Raw genomic sequence first — 23,986 nt, forward strand, 5'->3', positions numbered from 1 at the left:
TGCTATCTGCTGCACAGACCAAGAGTTGGTTCCTGCCACCATTGAACACAGCCTAGAAGCAGTCAATAATTACCAAATGCTATAAACAAAATGCGTGTGGTGCTATGTAGAAGTGTAAGGTGAACTGACTTAGATTGCGGGTCCAGAGAGGCATCTGTGAGGAAGTATTTAGCTGAGGTCTGAAGGGTGAGGAGGAAGGAGTTAGCGGAGCAAGACTGAGCAAGCACTGGGGAGGGATCAACAGCACTGAGGAGGGAAGGAGAGCAGCAGCTTCAGGAGCCGAAAGGAGGCCCATGGCTGGCGTGCAGGAAGCAGGTGAGGTGCAAGGGACGAGACGGGAAGCCTTAACACGTAAGTGCCCAGCCTGTTTTGTCTTCCGGACAGAAAGTGTAGTGCCAGTGATCCTTTAGCCCTGTGGCCATGACCTTCCCCTAGCCTTCCTGAGGTGCCCCAAGCCGTGCTAAGAACCCTTCCTTTGTGCATCCTAGGGGTTATACTGGAACTGTTTCTGGCAGGCTCCTTTATTAAATTCTTGAAGGCAGAGATTATCTTAATTTAATTTTGGACACTCAATATATCACTAAGAGTTTTTTTGTTAATCCAAACCAAAGAAGTCAGAAGACTCATTTCTTTCCTTGACTTCGCCACCAAGTTGTAGCACAACCTTGGGCTAAGACCCTGGATCCTCTGGACATGCAACCTTTTCCAAATCGATGGTGTCCAAAGGCCTACTTGACTAGATGTTGCAAATTATGAATGCACCTCCTCAGGGTAACTTGCTTATCATCTCTAGTGGGGACAAAGTACAGACAGTTGAGTTAGGGTCAAGTATGTCTGAATTTGCCCTTCGTCTGTTATTATTTTTATATGTTTTTATGTTTATTTTAAAAAATCCTTCATGTGAGTATATATGCACTTTATGAAACAAATCAACTAAGTTCAGTTCTCCTAACTCATCAATTTGAACACATTTTGTCACATTCCCTTCCCCATCATTGGAAGCTATCTATTCAGTTCAAAATTAAAGTTGGACAGGAAAAATAGTTTCTAAAAATGACTTTGGTTCACCTATAATGAAAGGCATGAATAGTTTTGAATTTCTTCATGTAGTAATAAGATCATGAGATGCTCAATGAATCTCAATACTTCTATTCTGAATCACAAATTCCTGGGTGACTAAAATAAACTCCTGGAGTTAAACTTAAATTAGAGGGTGGTCAACTATCAGAAAATAAACACCTACTTTATTAATACAATAGCAACAGAAAGGGTTTCCAATTTCTTAGAACATGAACCAGCACCACCTGGTAAGTGTTACAAGATTAAACACCCACATTTACTGTTCCAAGAGCTCCTTACCACACTGCTGATGTTTCATCAAAGACAACTACCATCAGAGCTGCTGTAAGATCACAGGTAGTTTTATAGTCAAAAGATCACTGAAATGATACAATTTCTGTTTTAGAAGCTCTGATGTAGAGAGAACTTGTCAATGTGGAAAAAAGAGTCTTGCTTCTTGAATTCAAGAAAAACCATGAACTAATCTATCATTTTTTTCTCTGATTTAGTCTGCCAGAGCACTCTGTGAAGAATCCTTTTCCATTCCTACCACCTTATCTGGGTGAGAGGAGAGGAAAGGGTGAAGAGGTGCCAATGTACTAACAGGCGATTTGGGCGATGTTCTGCACTCCGCTCCCTTTCTGTTGGCAGTAGTAGGCGTCTTTTCTGGCAGCTGCAGCAGCTTGATGAGGGGAGAAAGAGGTCACCCACCAATCACCTCTTCTTGAAGCCGTATTTTTTTCGTTCATAGAAGAGATCTGTCTTAGAGCTCCCCAAATTGACAATCTTTGGGCAACCATCTCTCTGGAAAAGAGAAGAATAGAGAAGTTATTAAAAGTCCTTGAGCCTATATTGAGAGGGATTTAACATAAAAATAACTTTTGGATTAGTGGTTCAGCCATTCAGTTTGCTTTTTTAGTTATCCTATTCGATCAGTTGTCAAGAACTTACTAAGCACCTAGAATGTGCCAGGGCCTGTCTACCCTCAGTCCGGTGATCTGCACTTACAATGTTGGGTTCTCAGCCCACTTCGGTTGCTAATAACTATGATATAGTGAGGTAGGATCTAAAACTCTTAAAATGTCCAAAGGGTTTTCTTCTAGTGAAAGGTAAGATAAGGAATAATCATCTTCAGATCAAGCTCTCTGGTTCTCTTCCACTATCCCCCCAAAAAAGAGTGAATGTGCCCAGCTGGTGTGGTTCAGTGACTGAACATCGACTCATGAACCCAAGAGGTCACTGGTTCAATTCCCAGTCAAGCCCAGGTTGCGGGCTTGGGCCCCAATAAGGGGCATGCAGGAGGCAGCCAGCTGATCAATGATTCTCCACATCACTGATGTTTCTATCTATCTATCCCTCTCCCTCTAAAAATAAATAAAAACATACTTAAAAAAAAAAAAAAGGAGAGAATACCACCAAGGAAAAAAATCTAAAGACTATTAGGAAATAATACCTTCATTCTAAATATCACAGAATACTGGGTTTAATGTGTCCTTATTAATTCACTTAATTTGACACATGGTCTTGGGGGAAGAGTACTCCTGTGCCAGAGGTGGCTGCCGACAGTCCCTCCTCTGATGTGTAATGACATGCCCCCTGGCCATTTTGTGAGCCTGAGTGGTTTCAGTGAAGCCCCAGGGAAGCTGTGTTCTGCAGAAGTGACGACTCCATTAGTTGATTTGGAATGATGGCAGGAAAACTAGGAGAGCTGCTACTGGAAAAAACTTTCACAGATCTGATGATTTCATTTTATCCATGCCAAAGGTTGTTGCTTCCTGAGACACTGGGCTACAGAATGAATCAATGAAGTCCTTAGACATCTCATTTCTAATTCAGCTGATTTCTTTTTCCAGGGACTAATATCAATACTACAAAAATATCTGAAAACACACAAAGCCAACACTAACATTTCATTATTTTCTAGAAAATATATACCACGTATTACATTGAGAACTACCATCTGTGGAGTTTGGTGTGCTGAGGGAGCCAGGCTGTGGGCCCAGCCCCATCAATGGCTTGCTAGGTGAGCTCTAGTAAGCTATGTACTCTGTATTGTAAGCTCTCGTACAAATGAGGGGACAGCTGCCTTTTCCTGGCTTAAAGTAGCCTGACATTAAAACACAACAGTGCTCTAAGACCTTTAGAGATGCTATGAAATTTTGTGGAATGACGATAACCTGTTTAGGCTTATTGTGTTATACTGACTTGTGTGACTGTGGGCAAGCCACTTCTTTTGGACTCATATTCCTCAGTTGTAAAATAGGTAGACTGGTTAACGTTTACAAACTTGTACTTATCTAGCCCTAGAGTCCTGAGAGGTGCCACACCAATGTGTGCAGTTCCATTCTCACTTGTAGCCTAGGCTAAGGCGCTAGGTTCTGGAGCGAGGCTACCTGAATTTTGGTAAGTTATTGACCTCCCTGTTTAGTCACATATAAAACTCTGTGTAGTACATATAAAATTATTGCAATAGTAAAACCTACCTCTTAGAATCAAGAATCAGTAAATATACTTAGAACAATGGTTGGCAGATAGTCAACTCTTAGTTAAGTTATAAGAAGTTGCCAAAAACAAATATCAGCAATTTCATAATGGTTCAACACACACACAGCTTCTATATAAGATATTTTTGTGAAGATAGGACTACATATTTTTTAAAAGTTTGGAAACCAATGCCTTGGATTATTAGATCTTGGGGTTTATGACATTTTTCTTACTGACTTACAGGTTTCCTGTTTTCTTGCCTAAATTCCTGTTTTTTATTTTCTACATATCTTTCATGGGTCTCATGGTCGTTCTCAAATTCTACCAACGTGAGAGGTGAGGATGTGGGAACTGGATGGAACTGGTTGGCTTATGTTGGAATGCCTGTGAATGGAGAGCATGGAAAGGAAGATGGAAGGACTGTAAAGAAAACTTGGAGGATGCTACAGGAGAATATTTGTGAGTTGCGCTAGGACTTTTTAAAAAAAAAGTTTTTATTGAGTCCTGGCTGGTTTGGCTCAGTAGATAGAGCATCAGCCTGCGGACTGAAGGGTCCCGGGTTTGATTCCAGTTGGGAGCACATGCCCGGGTTGCGGGCTCGATCCCTGGTGGGGGGCATGCATGAGGCAGCCGATCAGTGATTCTCATCATTGATGTTTCTCTCTCCCCCCTCTCCCTTCCTCTCTGAAATAACTGAAAACATATTTTAAAAAATGTTTTTACTGATTTTAGAGAGAAAGGAAGGGAGAAGCTGGGCTTCTGTAGCAATCACTAAGGAGAATCCAGTGTCTTTGGGTTTTTTTCCTGAGGAGGGCCGTGTGTCAAATCTATTTTTATGGCAGGAAAGCAAGCTACAAAAATTACCCTCTACCAGCTGATGAAAACCCAGTCAGGACTTTCAAGTAAAACTTTAAAACTAACACTAAGCATGTACCAAAATAGAACATACCAAAGGGAAATACGTACAGAACTGAAAGGAAGGAAAAGGCAACTTTTAACTGCTCTGATGTTCACTGAAACGGGGAGAAGAAAATGGTAGAAATAGCACGAGTGAGAGGCACATCCTTAACCACCCTAAGAACAATATAGTGAGATGGTGGAGTTAAGTGCTTTGAGTTAGACCATGCATCCTCAAAGGGGACAAAAACATCCTTGCCATTACAGTGGTTTATGACCTAAAGCTCTTCCTTATGCAACAAAAATCTTATTCCTTAGTACTTAATTCCTCTTGTTAAGGGGAACATTTAATTTAAATTTTAACTTTTCTCCTGGGGGGAGGGGGCAACAATGAAAAAAACAATTTGAGAAATACTGAGTTAGATAGACCTTGAGCCAAGTTGCCTAACATGTCTAACCCTTAATTTCCTCATCTGTATCACACAGGATTTTTGGGGAAAAGATGTTCAGCATAAAAAAAAAAAAAACCCACAAAACCACCAACAAAGGGGGCATCTATAATACTTTCAACAATAAAGATAAATTTTAAAAAAAGTGTTTCAAAAAAATGTTCTGCATAGTACCTGGCACACAGCGAGAACACCATAAATATTAGCTATTTTGTTTTCTGGTTGGGACAGCTGAGGAATGGTAAGTAAAAGGAGTAAAGGAATCAAGGGTTACAGGGAATCAAGACGATACTGCATTAGAAGAAACTACAAATTAGTCCTCGGGCAGCAACACCCACGGGCACTGTCCCCGACGCCTGAGCGTTCTCGAAGCTTTGAAAAACTAGATAGAACACCCAGCTTAGTTTATTGGTCTAATCCCCTTAGAAATGATGAAAGTTGCATAAAGAGAACTATAATGAGGGTTAAATTTTAACTTTCCTCCTTAGGTTGTGGGAAAATTTCTGCACAGGAAAAGGTCTTGGGCCCTTCATCTAGATGGTGATCTGTAAGCCTGAGCGGCTGGATCATGTCACTGGGCTGCTTTGGGCTCCTTGGAAACAATGTAAGCTGGGTGTCATCTCAAATATCCTCAGAACATTCCTGTATAATGGGAAGTCGGGGAAGGGACGTCTAGAATAATGCTCAGGGACAGAATGAGGCAAGGTATCAGGTCACACACCACATGCAGATGAGTCAGAGCAATTAGCACCTATTCAGCACTCTCTGGCTCCAAGTTTATGCCAGAGAACAACTCTAGCAACAACCATGAAAAAGTTCAAGAAAATAATGGAATCTTTAGCTGGTTTAAGATTTTTTGTACTTTCCTCCTCACTGCTGTTGTCGTACCATGGTTTCATTACTTGTAGACTATAAATAATTACCCAACGCCTACTCTGTACCAATCTGTAGGGGGAACGCCTATGGATAACTTATAGGGATAGCACCAAAAATGTGTCCCACCCTTACACTACCTGTCAGGCACTGTACCAAGAAGTGGGGAAGATGAGATACAAATACACAAACCAAGGTCCTTTCTCTAAAGGAGTGGAATCTAGGTGGCAGATCAGAGCAGCAGGATATGATGTGACAGCCAAAGGTGCTTATGGAATTACATTTGTCATCCTTTATCAACGACCCTTCTCATTTCCCTAAATAACAGAAGACTTAAGTAATAAACAGTCTTATCTGGCCTGACATGTCACACTTACTGGGGGTAGACAGGATCCACATACATAGACTGCTGAGGTGGCAAGGTTGTTTCTCCTCAACACAGGCACTTCCTACTAAAAAGACTTACAAAAGGACAACCTGGGGTAATGGGGACCCCACAAAGTTTAGTCAGATAGTCTGGGTTTGTCACTTATTAGTTGGTTGAGGGACTGTAAAATGGGGATAATGATAATTCCTATTTAACAAAGTTATTGTGAAGAATAAGGGAGAAAACATCTATAAACTACCCTTTGCTCGTGGGAATATTAAGAATTATACATTTCTTGCTTTATTCTAGATTCGGTAACCAGATACCTTCTATTAGCCTATTGAATCACACTTCCTCTTATTCTGTCATAAGCAGATTCCTGGGACTTCCCTCCCAAGAAGACGGCTAAATAAAATCGGTAAAACTAACCCTGGCCGGTTGCTCAACGGTTAGAGCATTGGGCCACACATGGGGGTGGTGTCGGGGGGTGTTATTGGGTTTGATTCCCGCTCAAAGGCAAGCTGGGTTGCAGGGTTGATCCCCAATGCCCAATGTGTCTTTCTCACATCAATGTTTCTCTCCCTCTCCCTTCCACTCTCTCTAAAAATCAATGGAAAAAATATCCTTAGGTGAGGATTAACAAAAAAAAGAAAAACAGTAAAACTCACCCTTAGTATAGAACTATAACCCCTCTGTCTTGCATTTGGTCCAGCTAGCCACTGCCACCACATAATGTCAAGGGCCAAAAATGTCAGGAAACAGAATCACAATCAATTCCACATTATCAAACCAAGAAATTCTTAACCTCTTAAAGCTGAAATCAACCTGAATTGTCCCCAATTCAAATGTCACTACCTCCACCCAAGCAGTCCTTAATGACAGTAAAGAGAATTACTGAGTGGCTGTTACACACCATGCACTCTGCTAGGACTTACAAAATGCAGGGTGTTGTTTTTGAATAAAAATAATCAGAGACATCAAAGAAACAGAGTGAGGGTTCTCCAAATTGCTGGTGTTGACAAAGATTTGCTTCTCTTGCATTTTTACCCTTGATGGAAAATAACTGCCTTTTATCGGACTACGCCCAGTTTGGCTCACAGAATTTGAAGAAATTATAACCTAGGTGACTAGCTGAACATAGTAATCTCTACAGACTATAGGAGTTTGCCACGGCTGGCAAAGTTTTTTTTTTTTTTTTTTTTAATGTCTTCATTGATTTCAGAGAGAGGAAGGGAGAGGGAGAGAAAAAAATATCCATAGTCTGCCTCCTGCACGCCCCCTACTGGGAATTGAGCAGTAACTGGGGCATGTGCCCTGACCAGAAATCAAACCAGCGACTTCCTGGTGCATGGGATGAAGATCAACCAACTGAGCCACATTGGCCAAGTGGCAAAGTGTTTTTAAATAAAAGATGAGATGCAAAGCTTAGAATACACTCACATCCTTCTCCTGGATGGTGCACTCCTTGCAATAATAGGCGTCAGAGACTCCCGGGCCTCCACAGATCACACAGCGCCCCTGATAGGAGCCGTAGTTACACTCATCACATATGCGCACCAGGGTGCAGGGACGCACATAGGAGTCACAGATCACACACTTGCCGTCACCTATGAGAAAAAGAGAACAGACTTATGTCCACTTGCAATTCCTTGCCCTCCTCCTGTTATGGGGAAAAACACTAGTCTCCTCAGACAGTGACTTTAGGGCCTTCTACTTTGGCATTACAAAACCTGGCTTCCTTAGTGTTCACCTCAATCCCCACAACACATTGGAAAAAGCTAATCGAGTAACAAAGAGCTTAGAACAGCATCTGGTAGGTGATAAGTCCATATAAATGACTGGCAAAAACTGTGTGTTGGAGGGGCTCAAGCTACTTCCTATCCACAGCTACAGATTTTCTCAAAACCTAAGCCTAATAGTGTCTAAAACGTGGAAGCTGGGGTAGGGAGGTGGAGGAGGCCTTGGTTGCAGTGCGCCGTTCAGTGTCCACACGCTTCCAGGAACATCTACCTACAGCCTCTTGCTGGCTCCACAGAAACTGGGTGCGAGGGGCGGGGTGTCGCAGGGCGGGTTCCACTTACACTTTTCACAGAGTCTTCCGATGGCTGCAAGAACAAAGACGGCAAAGAGTACAATCAGAATTACGATTCTGGCGAAGAAGAGAAAAACATCCTCGAGTTTGGGGTGGGAACAGAAGCAGAGACTGCAAAGGGCGATTTCATCCACCTTAACCCTCACAAACTTTCCAAAGCCACACCTTCCTGAAGCCCCTCCCAGGTCCCGGACCAGGAGTTTCCCCGGACCCCACCCTGGCCACCCGCCCCCGGCTCCCAGCACGCGCGTCCCCGCCCCCTTTTCAACGGAGGCCAAGAACCCGCGCGCTCCTACGCTACCCGCCGAGAGGCGGGAAACGTGGCGCCTCCGACGCAAGACCTTGGGAAGAGATGGAGCCCTGACTCCCCAACTCCTAATGCTACCCCCACCCGGAGAGCCGCGGCCATGGAAGCTGTCTCACCAACACCAGCCTGCTTGCGACAAAAAATCAAGTCCGGATGATGTTTAGCCATAGTTCGCGCTCCAGCCGGCCACCGGAAACTCCGGGAACTTCCGTCTGACCTTTAACCCCCGTTGTTCCTGCCTCCTTGTCTCCGTGATTGGTCCTCGAGGCTTCTGTCGGCGTTCGCAAGTTTTGCACCAAGCCCCGCTCATTCTCGCGCGATCTGACCCCTACGTTCCAAACACTAGTTTCCGTTGTAGCGGGCGGGCCAAGTCCCGGCAGGCCTGTGAGTCATAGAAAATTGTCTTTGACCCATTTGGATGGGAGAGGCAACCTGAAGTACAAATAAGAAATTTGCACTTCGCCCTGGCTGGTTTTGCTCAGTGGTTAGAGTGTCTGCCTGCGGACTGAAGGGTCCGGGGTTCAACTCCAGTCAAGGGCACATGCCCAGGTTGCAGGCTTGATCCCCAGTGTGGGGCATGCCGGAGGCAGCCGATCAATGATTCCTTCTCATCATTGATGTTTCTATCTCTTTCTCCCTCGCCTTTCCTCTCTGAAAGCAATAAAAAAAGGAAATTTGCACTTCGATAAGACGTCCTTGTCGGGTAGTTACTCCTACAAATGTTGTTATGCAGATTTCTCCCCTCTTCCATGTTGGTTGCTAACACGGGAGCTCCGCCCACTGCGCTCGCGGGCTCTGGAGCCTCAGTGGAAGCCCCGCCTTCTCCGTGACGCCTCTTGCCTCAGGCCACGCCCCCTGCCCGAAGGCTTTAAATTGGTCGTGTGGGACGTCACTTTCACGCGACCTCATCTTTGTCAGTGCACAAAATGGCGCCTTACAGCCTCCTGGTGACCCGGCTGCAGGTGAGCGAGCTCGGGGCCCTCTGGGTTCACGGGGGCGGGTGCCTGCCAGTCCGCCTGCGGCTGTGGGCGAGGCCCGGCCGGCCCGACCGGCGCTGACGTTTTGTGTACCTGTCGCGGCCGTGGGCCCAGCGCCCGTGCCGGGTCCTCCAGTGCCTGAGGTCAAGGCGTCCCCGCTGTCAGCGCTCCCGGCCCTGCCCCCGCCCTGCGGGAAGTGTGGGTGGCGGCCGTGGCGGCCGGGTGAAGAATGGAGGCATTCTTTTTGAGGACGGCACTCCCCTTCCCCGTAGGGTTTCTTTCGGTCCCTCAAGGTGAGGACAAGGTGACTGGGGGGCATGGGCATTGCTGAGCCCGCTAGGCCCAGAGCTTGGAGGCCTCACTTCTCACCTCTCGGCAGCGGAGACTTGCCGGCGAGGTGCGTTCATAGCCGCCCGGTCTGGAGGCCGGAGAAGAAACGAGCGTCCTGGCCCATCTGTTGCGGATTCTGTGGAATTCATGGCCAGGAATGAAAGGGGGGTCTTCAGGCCCCGGATGTAATAAATAGTAAGAACGGTAATCTCTCACGTTTGCACAACACCGCAAGATTGTTTTAATTGCTAATCATATTTTAAGCCATATAATCAGCTGGTGAAATGATTATTCTCATTTGATAAGGAATGAAATTGCTAGAAAGTAGGTGAAAGTTGCTGCTGTCACCGGAGTGGCCTGAGCATCTTGTCCTATAGCCCCTCTGTCCTCCGTGTTCATGTCAGCCTGTCCTCACCGAACTTTCCGAGCCACCGTGCGATTTCTGAGCTAACATTTATGTTTTTGAGAGTACCAGCATGGAGTATTTTGAGCTCACAATTAGTTGCTTTCCAGCCACTAGATGAAAGGGTAAAGAGACTCAACAGTTTGACCTTGACTCTCCTGTTATGAACCATCTAGAAAACCTACTGTTACTGCCAGATGGGCTTTTCACTTCTAACATGACAGCCCTAGGAAGGTGTGTACGCGGTGGTTCAATGTCTAGCATGTATTTTGTTAATAAAAATAAGGCAATTGTTTGTAAACATTCTCAGAAAGTCTTTTAACTTTGCGAATCTACTTTGAATCAAGTAGCACAACTTGGATTTAAAAAGAAATTGTTATCTGCTGTACTCAGCAAGCGTTATGTTACTAGAAGTTATTTTTTTTTATTTTGCTTAAATTTAAACCATATGTTTAAAGTTAAATCATTCATCTTAAAAATACTTCTGACCTCTCAATTCTGGGCAAAGACAAGGAATTTTCCCCTAATTACCACTTCAGATCTTTTGATTCTCCAGGTTAACACTAGAAATACTGTAGTTGTTTCTTTCTGATCCTGCTGTCCCATGATGTAGTGAAGTCAGGAAAGATTATTTAAGAAAAATGATTACAGACATAGGGAGCATGAAAGAAAGGACTAATGCCACAGTATTTTTTAACTGAGAAGGAGTTTTGGAAAGCATGAGTGTTAGATCAATGTAGAAAGAGATCTGGGCTATAGTTTATATTTTGCCCTGATCCTGTGACCTTGAACAAATTACTTCTGTATCCTAGTTTCTTCATCTGTCATTTGGCTTCCATTCAGATTGTTATGATGATTGTTATAAAGTCATGAGACAGTTTATGATCATCATGTAGTTCAACTTCCTCTTTTACAGATAGACAAAATCCAAGACCTTGAGAGCCTGGGTGACTTCCAGGGACAGAGTCAGGATTAAAATTCAGGTCTGTTCATGAAGATGAATGAACAACAGTATACCACACTACCTCCTAATAGCCAGGCTGTGTTAAGTAACGGCAAAATGGCCAGCTAACACTGCCCTCTGATACCTTGTAAATTTACCTCTTTCGTGTTTAGCTCCATTGGAGATGTGATGGAACTACCTTGGTTGTCATGTCGGCAGAACTCTGTCTACGCATTAAATATTTTCCTACCTCATTCACCACATATTTACTGAGCACCATGGCTTGCTTCAGATACAATGATAAGCAAAGCAGACAATTCCTGTCCTCATGGAGTTTCCACTATATTATAACGTATTCTACTTCAGAGAACCTTGGAGATCTTTCTCAGCCAAAATATTTTTCTTCTGCCCTTGACTGGGCCACGGGTGAAGGTAGATAATAGAATGATGGCAATTATAGTACCACTAGCTAACATTTACCTTACTGTGTACCAGTAATCTCACATGACCCTGCGAGATAAGGCAAACCTATTCGCCCTGTCTTATAGATGAAGAAACAGGATTAGAGCAGAAGCATAATGTAATGGTTAAGAGCATGGATTCTTGCATCACACTACCTTATTCGAATGCTGGCTCTAATACTCACTAGCTGTAATGTTGGGCACATTACTGCACCTCTCTATGCCTGTTTCTTCACCTGTGAGATACAGATAATAAGAGTACTTCAGACTGGTCTAGTAATCATATTATAGTTGCAAAGTATTTAGAACCCTGCCTGCATGTAGTAAATGTTATTAAGTAAAATAAAATAAACTTGTCTAGGCCTTATCACTAGAAGATGTCATTTGAGTTAGCACCTTTCTGTTCCAAAGCCTAAGGCCCCAGCCACTGCACTATTCTGCTTTTCCTTTGGCATCGAGATTCAGCCTGTTGCCCAGGGTACCATTAATGCTCCATAAGCTGAGAACGGCGTTCTTTAAATTGAAAGTGTTCTATCATTTGACAGTGCCTGCTACCAGGTAGTAAGATTAGAAGCAGAGTGAAGAAAATGGAGGTGAAATTTTTGAAAACCCACATTTACTTTCTGTTTTTTAAAAATTTACTTCTCTGTAAAGGGCTGTGGATGATAAATAAAAGGAGTCGGGAATTTGCAAATACATTTCTTAGGTGTTTGGTTTTGCCTTGAGGCTCTGGGTGCTGAGTTCTCATGTGGCTTTGGGATGCCGTGTAACCTTTGTCTGTAGATCTGAGATGGCAGTTAACCACGAAGAGACCTGACGTTTGGCAGAAGTTAGAAGGGCCTCTATAAAGTGCCATGTAGGTTTCATGTTCACTGTAGCGTCTCCTCAGATATCCTTTAGCCAACTGTTGGTTTGAATTGAGTGAATGAATGATTGACTGGATGAATAAACAAACTTCCAATGTCAAATTTGAGAGAGGGGATAAAATCACTGTCTTGAAGACCAAGGGAACACACCATTGCCTTTTGGACCAGCTGTTCCCAAAACATTTGTTGAAAGTTTACTATACGCTTAGTGCTGTTCTAAACATTGGGAGTGCAATAGTGAACAAGCATAGTGGAACTTGTACTGTAGTTCCGGAGAGACAGAAGAGGAACAAGCAGACAAATAGAATGCGTCTACTAAGTGCTAAAAGGAAGATAAAATAGGATAGTGTGGTAGAGGAGGGGTGGGAGGTGGCATGGCTTTCACCGGGTAGTTGGGGGAAGGCCTCTCAGAAGAGGTGACATTTGAGCTGATACTTCAACGATAAGAAGACAGTCTCAGCGTTTTGGAAGGAGAGACTTCAAGTAGAAGGAGCAGCATGTACAAAGCGCCTGAGATAGGTATGAGCTTAATGTGCTGAGGATAAGAAATAAGGCCAGTGGTTGCTATGCTGAGAGGAAAGGAAGGTCCAGGCAAGAGGTAGCAGCCAGAGTCATGGCTCTCCTAAGGATTTTGAGTTTTACTCCAAGTGAAATGAAGCTTTTAAGCTAGTGACGGCGAACCTTTTGAGCTCAGCGTGTCAGCATTTTGAAAAACCCTAACTTAACTCTGGTGCCGTGTCACATATAGAAATTTTTTGATACTTGCAACCATAGTAAAACAAAGATTTATATATATATATATTTTTAAATATATTTTATTGATTTTTTACAGAGAGGAAGGGAGAGATATAGAGAGCTAGAAACATCGATGAGAGAGAAACATCGATCAGCTGCCTCCTGCACATCTCCTACGGGGGATGTGCCCGCAACCCAGGTACATGCCCTTGACCGGAATCGAACCTGGGACCCTTCAGTCCGCAGGCCGACGCTCTATCCACTGAGCCAAACCGGTTTCGGCAAGATTTATATTTTTGATATTTATTTTATATATTTAAATGCCATTTAACAAAAAAAATCAACCAAAAAAATGAGTTCACGTGTCACCTCTGACACACGTGTCATAGGTTCGCCATCACTGTTTTAAGGTGTGGAGCAACTGGATATGATTTATGGTTGAGAAAAATCACTTAGTCTGCTGCTTGGGTGACGGACCACAGAGAGAAAAGAGGAGGCAGGGAGACTAGTGTGGCTGATGGATTAACCAGGGAGTGGTGAAGGTGGCTGGGACTCTGGTGCTGGTAGTGGAGATATTTTGGAGGCACATGGGTTGAATGCGGAGTGTGAGGGATAGGGAATAATTAAGGATGACGCCTAGGTTTGCGGCTTGAGCAATTGAGGGATGGATGAACTTGAATTCAGTAGTCATGTGTTTGCACAGCACTTGTAAAACTTAGGTGTGGGCCGAAGCTCACTTATAAATTCTTGATCTTTTTAATCAGCCCTCAGCAAGTTACCTGTATTTTACAGGTAAGGACTCTGGGTAGGGCCAAGTGTCTTGCCCTAGGGTGCCTCACTTGTGTGTGAGCATCATGTGCGAGGTGAGCCTTGTTCTGCCTCAGGCCTTATTCTGGTGCCTGGTGTCTCTAAGAGGCCATCTGGAAAGTATTTAAAATGAGTGTTGCCCTGGCCAGTGTGGCTCAGTTGGTTGGGCATCGCCCCGTGCCTAGAAAGGTCACCGCTTTGATTCCCATTTAGGGCCCGTGCCTGGGTTTCTGGCTCGATCCCAGGGTGCAGGAGGCAGCTGATTGATGTTCCACTCTCACATTGATGTTTCTCTTTCTCCCTTTCCCTCTTTCTCTAAAAAAAAAAAAAATCAATAAAAAAATATTTTTAAATGAATGTTAATGCGCCTGGCTGGCATGGCTCAGTGGTGGGGTGTCAACCTATGAACCAGGAGGTCACACACAGTTCACTTCCCTGTTAGGGCACATGCTGGGATTGGGGGCTCAATCCCCAGTGTGAGGCACGCAGAAGGCAGCTGATCAATGATTCTCTCTCATCATTGATGTTCCTATCTCTCCCTCTCCCTTCCTCTCTGAAATCAATAAAAAAAAATATATTTTTTTAAAATATATTTTATTGATTTTCCACAGAGAGGAAGGGAGAGAGATAGAGAGCTAGAAACATGGATGAGAGAGAAACATCAATCAGCTGCCTCCTGCACATCCCCCACTGGGGATATGCCCGCAACCCAGGTACATGCCCTTGACCAGAATCGAACCCGGGACCTTTCAGTCCGCAGGCCGACGCTCTATCCACTGAGCCAAACCGGTTTCGGCAATAAAAAAATATTTTTAAAAAATGAGTGTTAATGCTTGAGCAGTCTGTCTTCATTGGCCCCAGCTTTGTTTGACCCATCTGGTTTGGAAGCAGTGGTGTCTCTGGGCCTGTCAGCATGAAGGAGGTGAGGGGCTGCAAGGAGGCTGCTTGTAGTCTTTAAAACACAGCGCACAGAATGTCGGGAACCTGAGGGTTACTTCTCTACCACAGACTCACTGTGAGGCTTCAAGCAAGGTCTCAGCCTTCTGTTTAACCAGAAAGGTTAAGTAGTTGTCTGAGGTCATGGGTTACACATCTGCAAAACGGGGCAATTAATAGCTACCTTCCCATTAAGAGAGGGTTCTGAAGGCCTAATAATACTTGAACAGTTCTTTAAACTCTAATGCAATATAGAAGTTTGTGAGTAGTTTCTGGTGTATTTTTAGAAATGGGCCACTTCTAACATTGACAAAGGGACAGACTTTTCCTCAGATTGTTCCAGAATGAACCTGTAGAAACTCTTCTTTATTTTGGGGGGACTTGAAAGGTATGAAGAATGGTTTTCTTGGTTTCATTCTGCGAAGCTTGGGCCAAGGGAAAGGGCACCAGCTTTGGAGCCAAGACTGGAATTCCATCTTTGCTGTGTGGCTCTGGGCAAAATAGTTAATATTCTAGAGCCTCAGTTTCATAATTTGTAAAATGGGCACAGTATCTTCTGCCTCGGATGATTGTTGTGAGTATTAAATGGGACTGCATGTATAAAGTATTTGAGGCAAATCTGGCGCAGGGTATAGGCACTTGGTGACTGTTAGTCTCTATCCCTAGCCCTGCAGATGCCTACAGACTCCATGGCCCCAGCACTTACCTTCAGCTCATATGTTTAAAAAGACTGCTCTGGGAAAGTCGCGTGTTCCTTCAGTAATCTCCATGGATACTGGGAATGTACTGATTGTTCAGGAAAACCTTTTGGGTACTGCTCATAAGAGAGTTGGGAGAAGAGGTAGAAATGAATCCACTGGCTTCCTATTTTTTTGTTCTCTAAGTTGAAGGACAACATTGAGAAAATGAACTCTTGAATTGCATTTACACTATTTTCATAATTAAATGTTAAATTCCTTGGGGATTTTAGGGGCAGTAGGAGTATTTCTGTTTTCGACTACAGAAATGGAGATGGTTTCTGTTTGGAAACTTTAATTCTGTGGCCAGTGCTGGGAGGAGGTACCTGAGGGTCTCAAGAATTCCTTTAACCCCCGCCCCCAATTCAGTGATGGGCTCCTTCACCTTCTGCTGGATATTCGTGGTGTCACTGTTGTTTTTGTTCACGGAGAGAGCTACAGAGCTGGTTGAAGACAAGGGCTTTGCCTGTGAAAGAGCTTATATACATGCTGGTGAGGAAGAGATCACTCAATTGCTATAATAATACACTGGGCTGAGGTCAGGGGAGGGGCTGCATGCGGGAGGCGCTTGCTCCACACTGGACCACCCTGGACCTGGCAGTTGCCCTGGCACATGTAGTCAGGCCAGTCACCGAACTAGATCTTGTTTTGCAAATACTGCCTGTTTGTCCCTCACAACCACCCAAGCAGTAGGTATCATTAGCCTGCTTTCAAGATGTAGAGACTGAGGCCCAGAAAGGTTCAATAGTTGTCTGAGGTCACAGCTAGTATAAACAACCAGATTTTGAATGCAGATCTGTTTGGCTGCAGAATGCAGGCTTTCTATCACTCAGCCAAACTGTTTCCCCAGAGTCCTCCCATGGGGTAGAGAGTGAAACTAGACGTCTGTAGAGTAGGCTAAATAGAGGGGACACAGTTCGGTTGGCTCCATGCCCTGTCTGAATGTATGTGTTTGGGACCGTGAATGCCTTCTGCTCAGAATACCTGCAGAGCTTGAGAGGGAGAGGCTAAGCCAGCCATGGGCAAACTACGGCCTGCGGGCCGTTTGAAATGAATAAAACTAAAAAAAAAAAAAAGACCGTACCCTTTTATGTAATGATGTTTACTTTGAATTTATATTAGTTCACACAAACACTCCATCCATGCTTTTGTTCCAGCCTCCGGTCCAGTTTAAGAACCCATTGTGGCCCTCGAGTCAAAAAGTTTACCCCCCCCCCCCCCCGGAGCTGTGGGTCAGCCTCACAGGCTGCCTCCTGAGCTCGAAATAGTGCGTTGGTGCAGAGCTGCTGCCTGGGGGCCTGAGTAGGGCTGGGAATTTGCATGCATTTCACTGTGTGCCTGGAGTTTGCTGCTGACGCCAGCAGCAAAGGAGAACTAGACAGATGAGTGATTCTATCAACTGATTCCTTAAAGGAACCCCCTACTGCCTTGGAGCCCATTAGAGGCTGTGACTCGGAGAGACACTACCTCCTGTCACCTTTCCAAGTCTCTGAAAAGGACTGCATCACTTTTGTGCCTGCCAGTTGCATAGCAACCGAGCTAGCTCATTGCCTCCCTGCAGGAGGGAATTGTTTCACTTTGGATTCTTAGGAGAGGTGCCAAGTATCGCCTACCAAGGGCGGGAGAAAGTTGTTTGAAACAGCGGAGGTGTGGGAATATGCTTTTTCTTAGGAAGGTGTTGACTGACATGCATTCCTGTGTTGTTCGCCTAGGCAGTGCCCACCTGAGGCTTCCCTGCTAGAAAGAGCTAGGCAGCAGGTTGCTGCAAGCTGTGTGCCTGAAGGGTCATGGTCAGAGGAATCAGGGTCTACCCAAGACCTCGAGGTCATCATCCTGCCTCATAAGGTAGTGCCATCCCACCACTGGGCAAGGCCTGCTTAGGTTGGATGACTCCGTGCTAGGCATTCAAGGATAGGAAGAGTGGACAAATGAGACATTTTCAGTCCCATTTCCATTCTGAGATGCGCTGTCCTGGTGTTTATGACCTTCTGGTGTTTGGTGGTTGGGAAGAGAGTACAAGGCGTAGTGGGAAACAGCAGCCTTCTTTCCATTCCAGCCCCCGGAGGCAACCACTGACAGGGATTTTGTGTGCATTATTCCAGACTGTTTTCTCTGCATTTCCAAGCAATATATTCTTCCTACTCTTCACAAGATCTCTGCTCTCTTATTCCCATTTTACAGAAGAGGAAACTGAGGCTCAGCTGGGGAGCTGAGATTCTGAGCCAGATGCATCCCGCTCTAGAGTGGATGCCCTTTCAGTAACTTGGCACTGGGGGTGCAGTGTTTCTGCCATGGACCTGGCCAGGTCAGAATGTGGCTGGAGACTTGTCTCTCTTACAGAAGCAGCTGCCTCCAGAGACCGGGCCTCCTTCAGGAGCCCGCTTGCTGGGACAGCTCACTTGCTCTGAGTGCTAGGGCCCGCTGACACGTTCCCTAAGGCAGTGCTGGCATATGCCGCGCTTCACAGGATGGACAGAAGGTCAAACTGGCCCAGCCAGGCTGGCCTCCTGCCTGAGAAGATGTCAGTTCCTTTGGTTTGGACTGTTCTCTGGATACAAGTGGTCCCAGGGGAAGACACCGTCCCTTGAGACGAGAGAGCAGCATGTCTGACCTTGGCCAAATGGGGAGGCCAGAGTTCTGCGTGGGTGTGCATGTGACAGGCCCCGGGTGGGCCACCTTCCCATATGCTGTGTCTCTGAACAGGCACTGAAGGCTTAGCACAGCCTCTGCCACAGGCACCCACTACTTGAGTTTGAAAGCGTTAAATTATTGCTCTGCCTTCATCCGTTCTGTCACCGAGTATTTCTTCAACAACTGCTGTGTCAGACATTGTCCTGGACGCTGAGTATACAGAGGTGACGGAATAGACACGTTTTCTGCCTTTGTGCAACTTACATTTTAGTGGAATTTACTTTCTCATCTGTCTGAGTCACCATTTTCTCATCTAAGCTGGGAACACGGTGACCGGTAATAATCCCACTTGGCACAGTTGTTGGGAGGGTAACCTTGTCGTCTTGCCTGGCACAGTTTCACTTTGTTTCTTCTTCTTTTTTCTTTCATTTATTTTCTTTTTTTAAAAAAATATATTTTATTGAATTTTTACAGAGAGGAAGGGAGAGGGATAGAGAGTTAGAAACATTGATGAGAGAGAAACACCGATCAGCTGCCTCCTGCACACTCCCCACTGGGGATGTGCCCGCAACCAAGGTACATGCCCTTGACCGGAATCGAACCTGGGACCCTTGAGTCCGCAGGCCGACGCTCTATCCATTGAGCCAAACCGGTTAGGGCCTTTCATTTATTTTCATTTCATTTCTGGTCTAGCTCCCCAGTGGGGTCAACATTGAGTATGTTCCTTCCTTCAGAGTTTGTCCTGTGTCAGTAAATGCAGGATCAGCAGAGCCTTTGTTAATCCTTGGGGGCCCTGGAGATGTGTAACCATCCAGCAAGGAAGGGGACCCTACAAGACCTGGGAGTCACTCCACCAGACACACTGAGAGCCCACTAAACAGAGGCTGAGAGACACTGTCAGGAGCATGTGAGAAGGGCATGGGCTCAGCATTCCCAGCTGTGTGGCCTTGGGCAGGCCACTTCCTCTGCATCTTCAGGGCAGTTAGCGAGGCTGAGCTCTTTACAGTGTCACTGGCACAGAGCAGGTGGCAGCTGACATTTACCCAAAACCGATCTCAGGGCATCTGGCTACTGGTCACCCTGATGGGAGACTCCCACCCAAGTGTAAAATTAGGGAGTTGGTTTATAGCAGAGGAAGCCCTATAGGGACGCTTAGATTGGAGAAGACACAATTATGGTTTCCAACAGTTTGAAGGGCTAAAGTGTGGAAGAGTTGCTAAGTTAATTTGATCTGGTTCCAAAGGACAGGGCTGGGAAGGGTGTCTGGCACTGGGCTGGGTACTTTCACATAGGTACTCTTTTAAAAAAACATTATTTTTATTGATTTCAGTGAGGAAGGGAGAGGGAGAGAGATAGAAACATCAATGATGAGAATCATTGACCCGCTGCCTCCTGCACGCCCCCTACCAGGGATCAAGCCTGAAATCCGGGCATGTGCCCTTGACCGGAATAGAATCTGGGACCCTTCAGTCCGCAGGTTGACGCTCTATCCATTGAACCAAACCGGCTAGGGCAGTGGTCGGCAAACTGTGGCCCCTTGAGTGTGGCTCTTCCACAAAATACCACGTGCGGGCGCGCATGAACAGTGTGATTGAAACTTCGTGGCCACACACAAGGCCGCATGTGGTTCGTGAGCCGCAGTTTGCTGGCCACTGGGCTAGGGCACAGGCTTTCTTTTTTAATCCTCACTGCAGCCTGTAAAGGTGTTAACTCCACTTACAGATGAGAAAAGCAATGTTTCGAGGGTTAAATAAAACCACACAAGGCTACAGAGCTTGTTGGGCAGAGCTGGGATTTGAGCCCAGGTCTCCAGCACTAGAATCTGTCCTCTGAGAGAATGGAGGCACGTTTCCGTTCAATATAAGAAGCATTTGTTGTAAAGTATTAGGCCTGTCCAGTAGTGGAATAGACTTTCTGGAAGAAAATGAGCTTCTTAGCCTAATCTTGTCGCATCGGGTTATGGAGTTTGCCAAAGAGAGGTTTTCTGCCTTGAGGCTGCCCTCTTCCCCTCTGTTCTAAGAAAGTGAAGGGTGAACACTAAGTGAAAGTCTGTCTTTTAGATAAGAGCCTGGTATTTATCCAGGAGAATTTCACAAGGCCAGAGACTTGGGCTCCAAGTATGGGAAAAAATTTTCCATGTCCTAATTGTTGTGACATCTGGACTGGATGGCCTTATGGGCGAACTTAGGAATGTCTCTGGGCCCTTGGGCCAGGTTGAACTGAGCGCTGAGTATGTTTTACTTTTTGATTTAGGAAATAACAAAACCCAAGTAAGTTATTATTTTTTAAAAATATGCCCAAATCATCATTCTTTTTAAAATAATACTGATCTGCTAGGGGGTGGGAGTGGCCGGGGAGAGGCCCGATGGGGAAAAAAGGAGACATATGTAATACTTTAAACAATAATAATAATAATAATACTGATTTGGACTACTCATACCCAGCCAAGTGATCAGCATATTATAAGACTCAGTGATACCTACTTTTAAGGTAAAATTAATTTCTTACCTTTTTTCTTTTCTTTAAATTTTTATTTATTGTAGTTAATATATATTTTTTACTTTTTGAATGTATTGGGTGACATTGGTTAATAAAGTTATATAGTTTTCAGGTATATAATTCTATAATACATTATCATGTCAAGTCTCCTTCCATCACTATTATCCCCCATACCCTCTTCTATCTCCCCCACCCCTTTCCCTCTGGTAATCACCATACTGTTGTCTGTGAGTTACTTTTTAATTTTTATTTTTTTTGTAATTCTTTCACCTTTTTCATTATTTTTTTTTTTCTTGTTTATAAAGGTACTTGTAAGAAACTTGGAAAATACAGAGGTATAAAAAATTAACATTTTGGTAAATTTCCTCCCAATGTTTCTTAAGTTTTACAATTCAAATTAAAAACATGTACAATAAATAGTACATTTATAATCATACAAGTAGCAATGAGAACATTATAAATATTTGAAACACAACTGACAAAGCTAAAATCCTCCTTTTCCATCAGGCCTTGATTGAATTTCCTCCTTCCCTAGGAGTAGAAGCACGTCAGTTGGGGTGTGTCCTCTGAGGTGTAAATCCACATACATAAATGTACATACAGAAGTACAGAGTGTTAAAGCACTACGTTGTACATTTTATCTATAACTTAACAATGAGTCTTGGGGATTTTTCCTAAAGTGTTGTACAGTATTGCACAGAATGAAGTATAACTTTTTGTTTCATTTGATTGATTTGGGAGAAAGAGAGAGAGAGAAAGAGAGAGAGGAAAGGAGAGAGAGAAACATTGATTTGTTGTTCCACTTACTTATGCATTCATTGGTTGATTCCTGTATGTGTCCTAACTGGGGATCGAACCCGAAACCTTGGCATTACAGGATGATGCTCTAACCAACTTAGCTAACTGGCCAGGGCTAAAACATAACCTTAAAAAAAATAAATGGACATTTATGTTGTTTCTAATTTTTTAACTATTTCACTTAATGGTGCTTTGAGCATTCTCCCCCCCCCCCCACTCTTTTTTTCTTAATTTAAATTCTTTATTGCTTAAAAATATTATGTAAGTCTCCTTTTCCCCCATTGACCTTTCCTCACCCGCTCCCGCCCCCCAGCACATGCCCTCACCCCCCTACTGTCTGTATCTATTGGCTGTGCTCCTATGCTCATTGAGCATTCTTGCCGCTGCCTTGTGTATGGGTATGGTGTGGGTAGAATGGAGAAGTGGAATTTCTAGGTCATTATGTTGTTACTAAGGTTTTTGTGGGGTTTTTTGGTTTAATAAAGTTTTATTTTTCAAAATGTACAGTTGGTGAGACCTGTTCCTGCATCTCCACCAACAGCTGGGGCATCCGCACATTTGGTGTTTCTGGTATAAATTATTTGAACTCTGTGCTTTGAAACTAGTTTAATAAGTCCTTCACTTAAGGCAAGGGTGGGGAACCTTTTTTCTGCCAAGGGCCATTTGGATATTTATAACATCATTCGCAGACTATACAAAATTATCAGCTTAAAAATTAGGCTGCTGTATTTGGTCAAACATTTAATTAACTCACCCCTAATGCCTTGGTAGGGCCAGACCACATGATTTCACCGGATGTTCCCCACCCCTGATTTGAGGAGCTCCTGAAGGGTTACCCTGGCCAAGGAGCCCAGGATCTTCATTCAGCTTCTGAGAGACAACAGCTGAGGGTTATGAGCTTATATAGTTGGGAACTTCCTTTCAGAGTTTGTCATATGTTGCTTTGTCAGACAAAACTAGGTTATTGAGGTTGTCCCGAACTTTGTCTTTGGATCACGTCTTCTTTTTGGCCTTGCCCCAGATTTGTTCACTGAGTCTTTGTCTTTCTTGGCCCACATTCCAGCATCTTCTTGTCGTCCTTGGGCAGCGTCGCACTGGAAGAGCAGCTGCTACCACTGCTGCCTCGATAAGAGCCGTCGTTACTAAGTTTTAATTGCTAGGCCCTGGTTGAGTAGCTCAGCTGGTGAGAGCATTGTCCCCATACGCCAAGGTTGCAGGTTTGATCTTGGGTTAAGGGCACATCCAAGAAGCAGCCAATGAATGCATAAATAAGTGGGACAACAAATCGATGTCTCTCTCTCTCAAATCAATGATGACAAAAAGTTTCAGTAGCTATTGCCAGTTCTCACTGAGAAGACTTTACTAGTGTTCTCCAATTCAAGGCCACTCTCCCCCAAACCCTTGCTCATACTTTATGTTGTAAATCTTTAAATTTTTTGCCAGTTACTTTTGTATAATAGAGGTTAATATTCATGTTCTTTAGAAAACTCTGTCTTCATTCTTTTGCTTTTTAACATTCTGAAGTAGAACGCAAATTGCAGAAAATAGCATGTGTGTTGCTTAAAAAGAAATATTTAAAAATTTTTCTGATTATAAAAAGTTAAAAGTTCTCCATAATTTCACCCTCCAGTGATAGCCACTGTTAACAGTTTGACATCTATTCCATTTTGATTTGATTTATTTTTTAGTTAACATTCAATGTTATTTTATATTTGTTTCAGGTGTACAGCATAGTGGTTAGATTCATTCAATTTCTTTAACTCATTCAGGTCCAGGTCAGTACTTAGAATTGTCAGGAGATACTTGGATTTGGATGCTGGCTCTGTTATTTTCTATCTGTGAGGCCTTGGTCAAGTCACTACCCTCATCCAGACCGCGGTTTCCTCGTCTGTTGCGGCACTTGTATACAGGAGGGCTGTTCATAGTGTTATAACTTGGCACTCAGTAGCGTGTTAACTATTACTACTGATGATTGTTATTTTTTTCAGTCTTTGCTTAGAAGCCTCAGCCATGACACCTGTTCAGTGTGGGTACCGTGGTACCAGGGACTGTGGGGAGGGGAGATTCATTGTGGAACCAGTGTTTGGTGCTCTCTTGGAATCACTGAGTGTTAAATACCACTGGGTATCTGTCATCGGGCCAGCAAGTGGTGGAGGAGTGGTGGTTATAGGTATCCCTGGGTGGGCCTCAGGGAATTAATCAAATTGTGTGTTTTATGTATTTTTTAACTTTTCTCCATGAAATATGTCCTACTTTTTTAAATGGTAGGAAAAAGCCTAGTAAGTGCTACTTAAAAAAAAAAACAAAAAACTGCTTGTAGCATTTTACATTTAAT

General features: G+C 44.2%; 2 protein-coding genes across 2 annotated transcripts in view; one reads left to right on the forward strand and one right to left on the reverse strand.

Annotated features, from left to right (window-relative positions):
• Positions 1-1,222: 1,222 nt before the first annotated feature.
• On the reverse strand, positions 1,223-8,832 carry PHF5A (PHD finger protein 5A). Its single transcript, XM_036296814.1, has 4 exons — positions 8,645-8,832; positions 8,211-8,234; positions 7,570-7,736; positions 1,223-1,863 (listed from the first exon to the last, which is right to left on the reverse strand). The coding sequence occupies exons 1-4, from the start codon at positions 8,694-8,696 to the stop codon at positions 1,774-1,776; spliced, it is 333 nt and encodes a 110-aa protein (XP_036152707.1). The 5' UTR covers positions 8,697-8,832; the 3' UTR covers positions 1,223-1,773.
• Positions 8,833-9,361: 529 nt separating this feature from the next.
• ACO2 (aconitase 2) overlaps positions 9,362-23,986 on the forward strand; it is a 42,070-nt gene continuing 27,445 nt past the window's right edge. Inside the window, exon 1 of the mRNA XM_036296810.1 lies at positions 9,362-9,490. Within this exon, the coding sequence (XP_036152703.1) occupies positions 9,455-9,490 (36 nt within the window). The 5' untranslated portion in view covers positions 9,362-9,454. The remainder of the gene's footprint in view (positions 9,491-23,986) is intronic.

The sequence above is a fragment of the Myotis myotis genome, unplaced genomic scaffold (genome assembly GCF_014108235.1).
Source record: "Myotis myotis isolate mMyoMyo1 unplaced genomic scaffold, mMyoMyo1.p scaffold_m19_p_3, whole genome shotgun sequence".
Classification (NCBI taxonomy): domain Eukaryota; kingdom Metazoa; phylum Chordata; class Mammalia; order Chiroptera; family Vespertilionidae; genus Myotis; species Myotis myotis.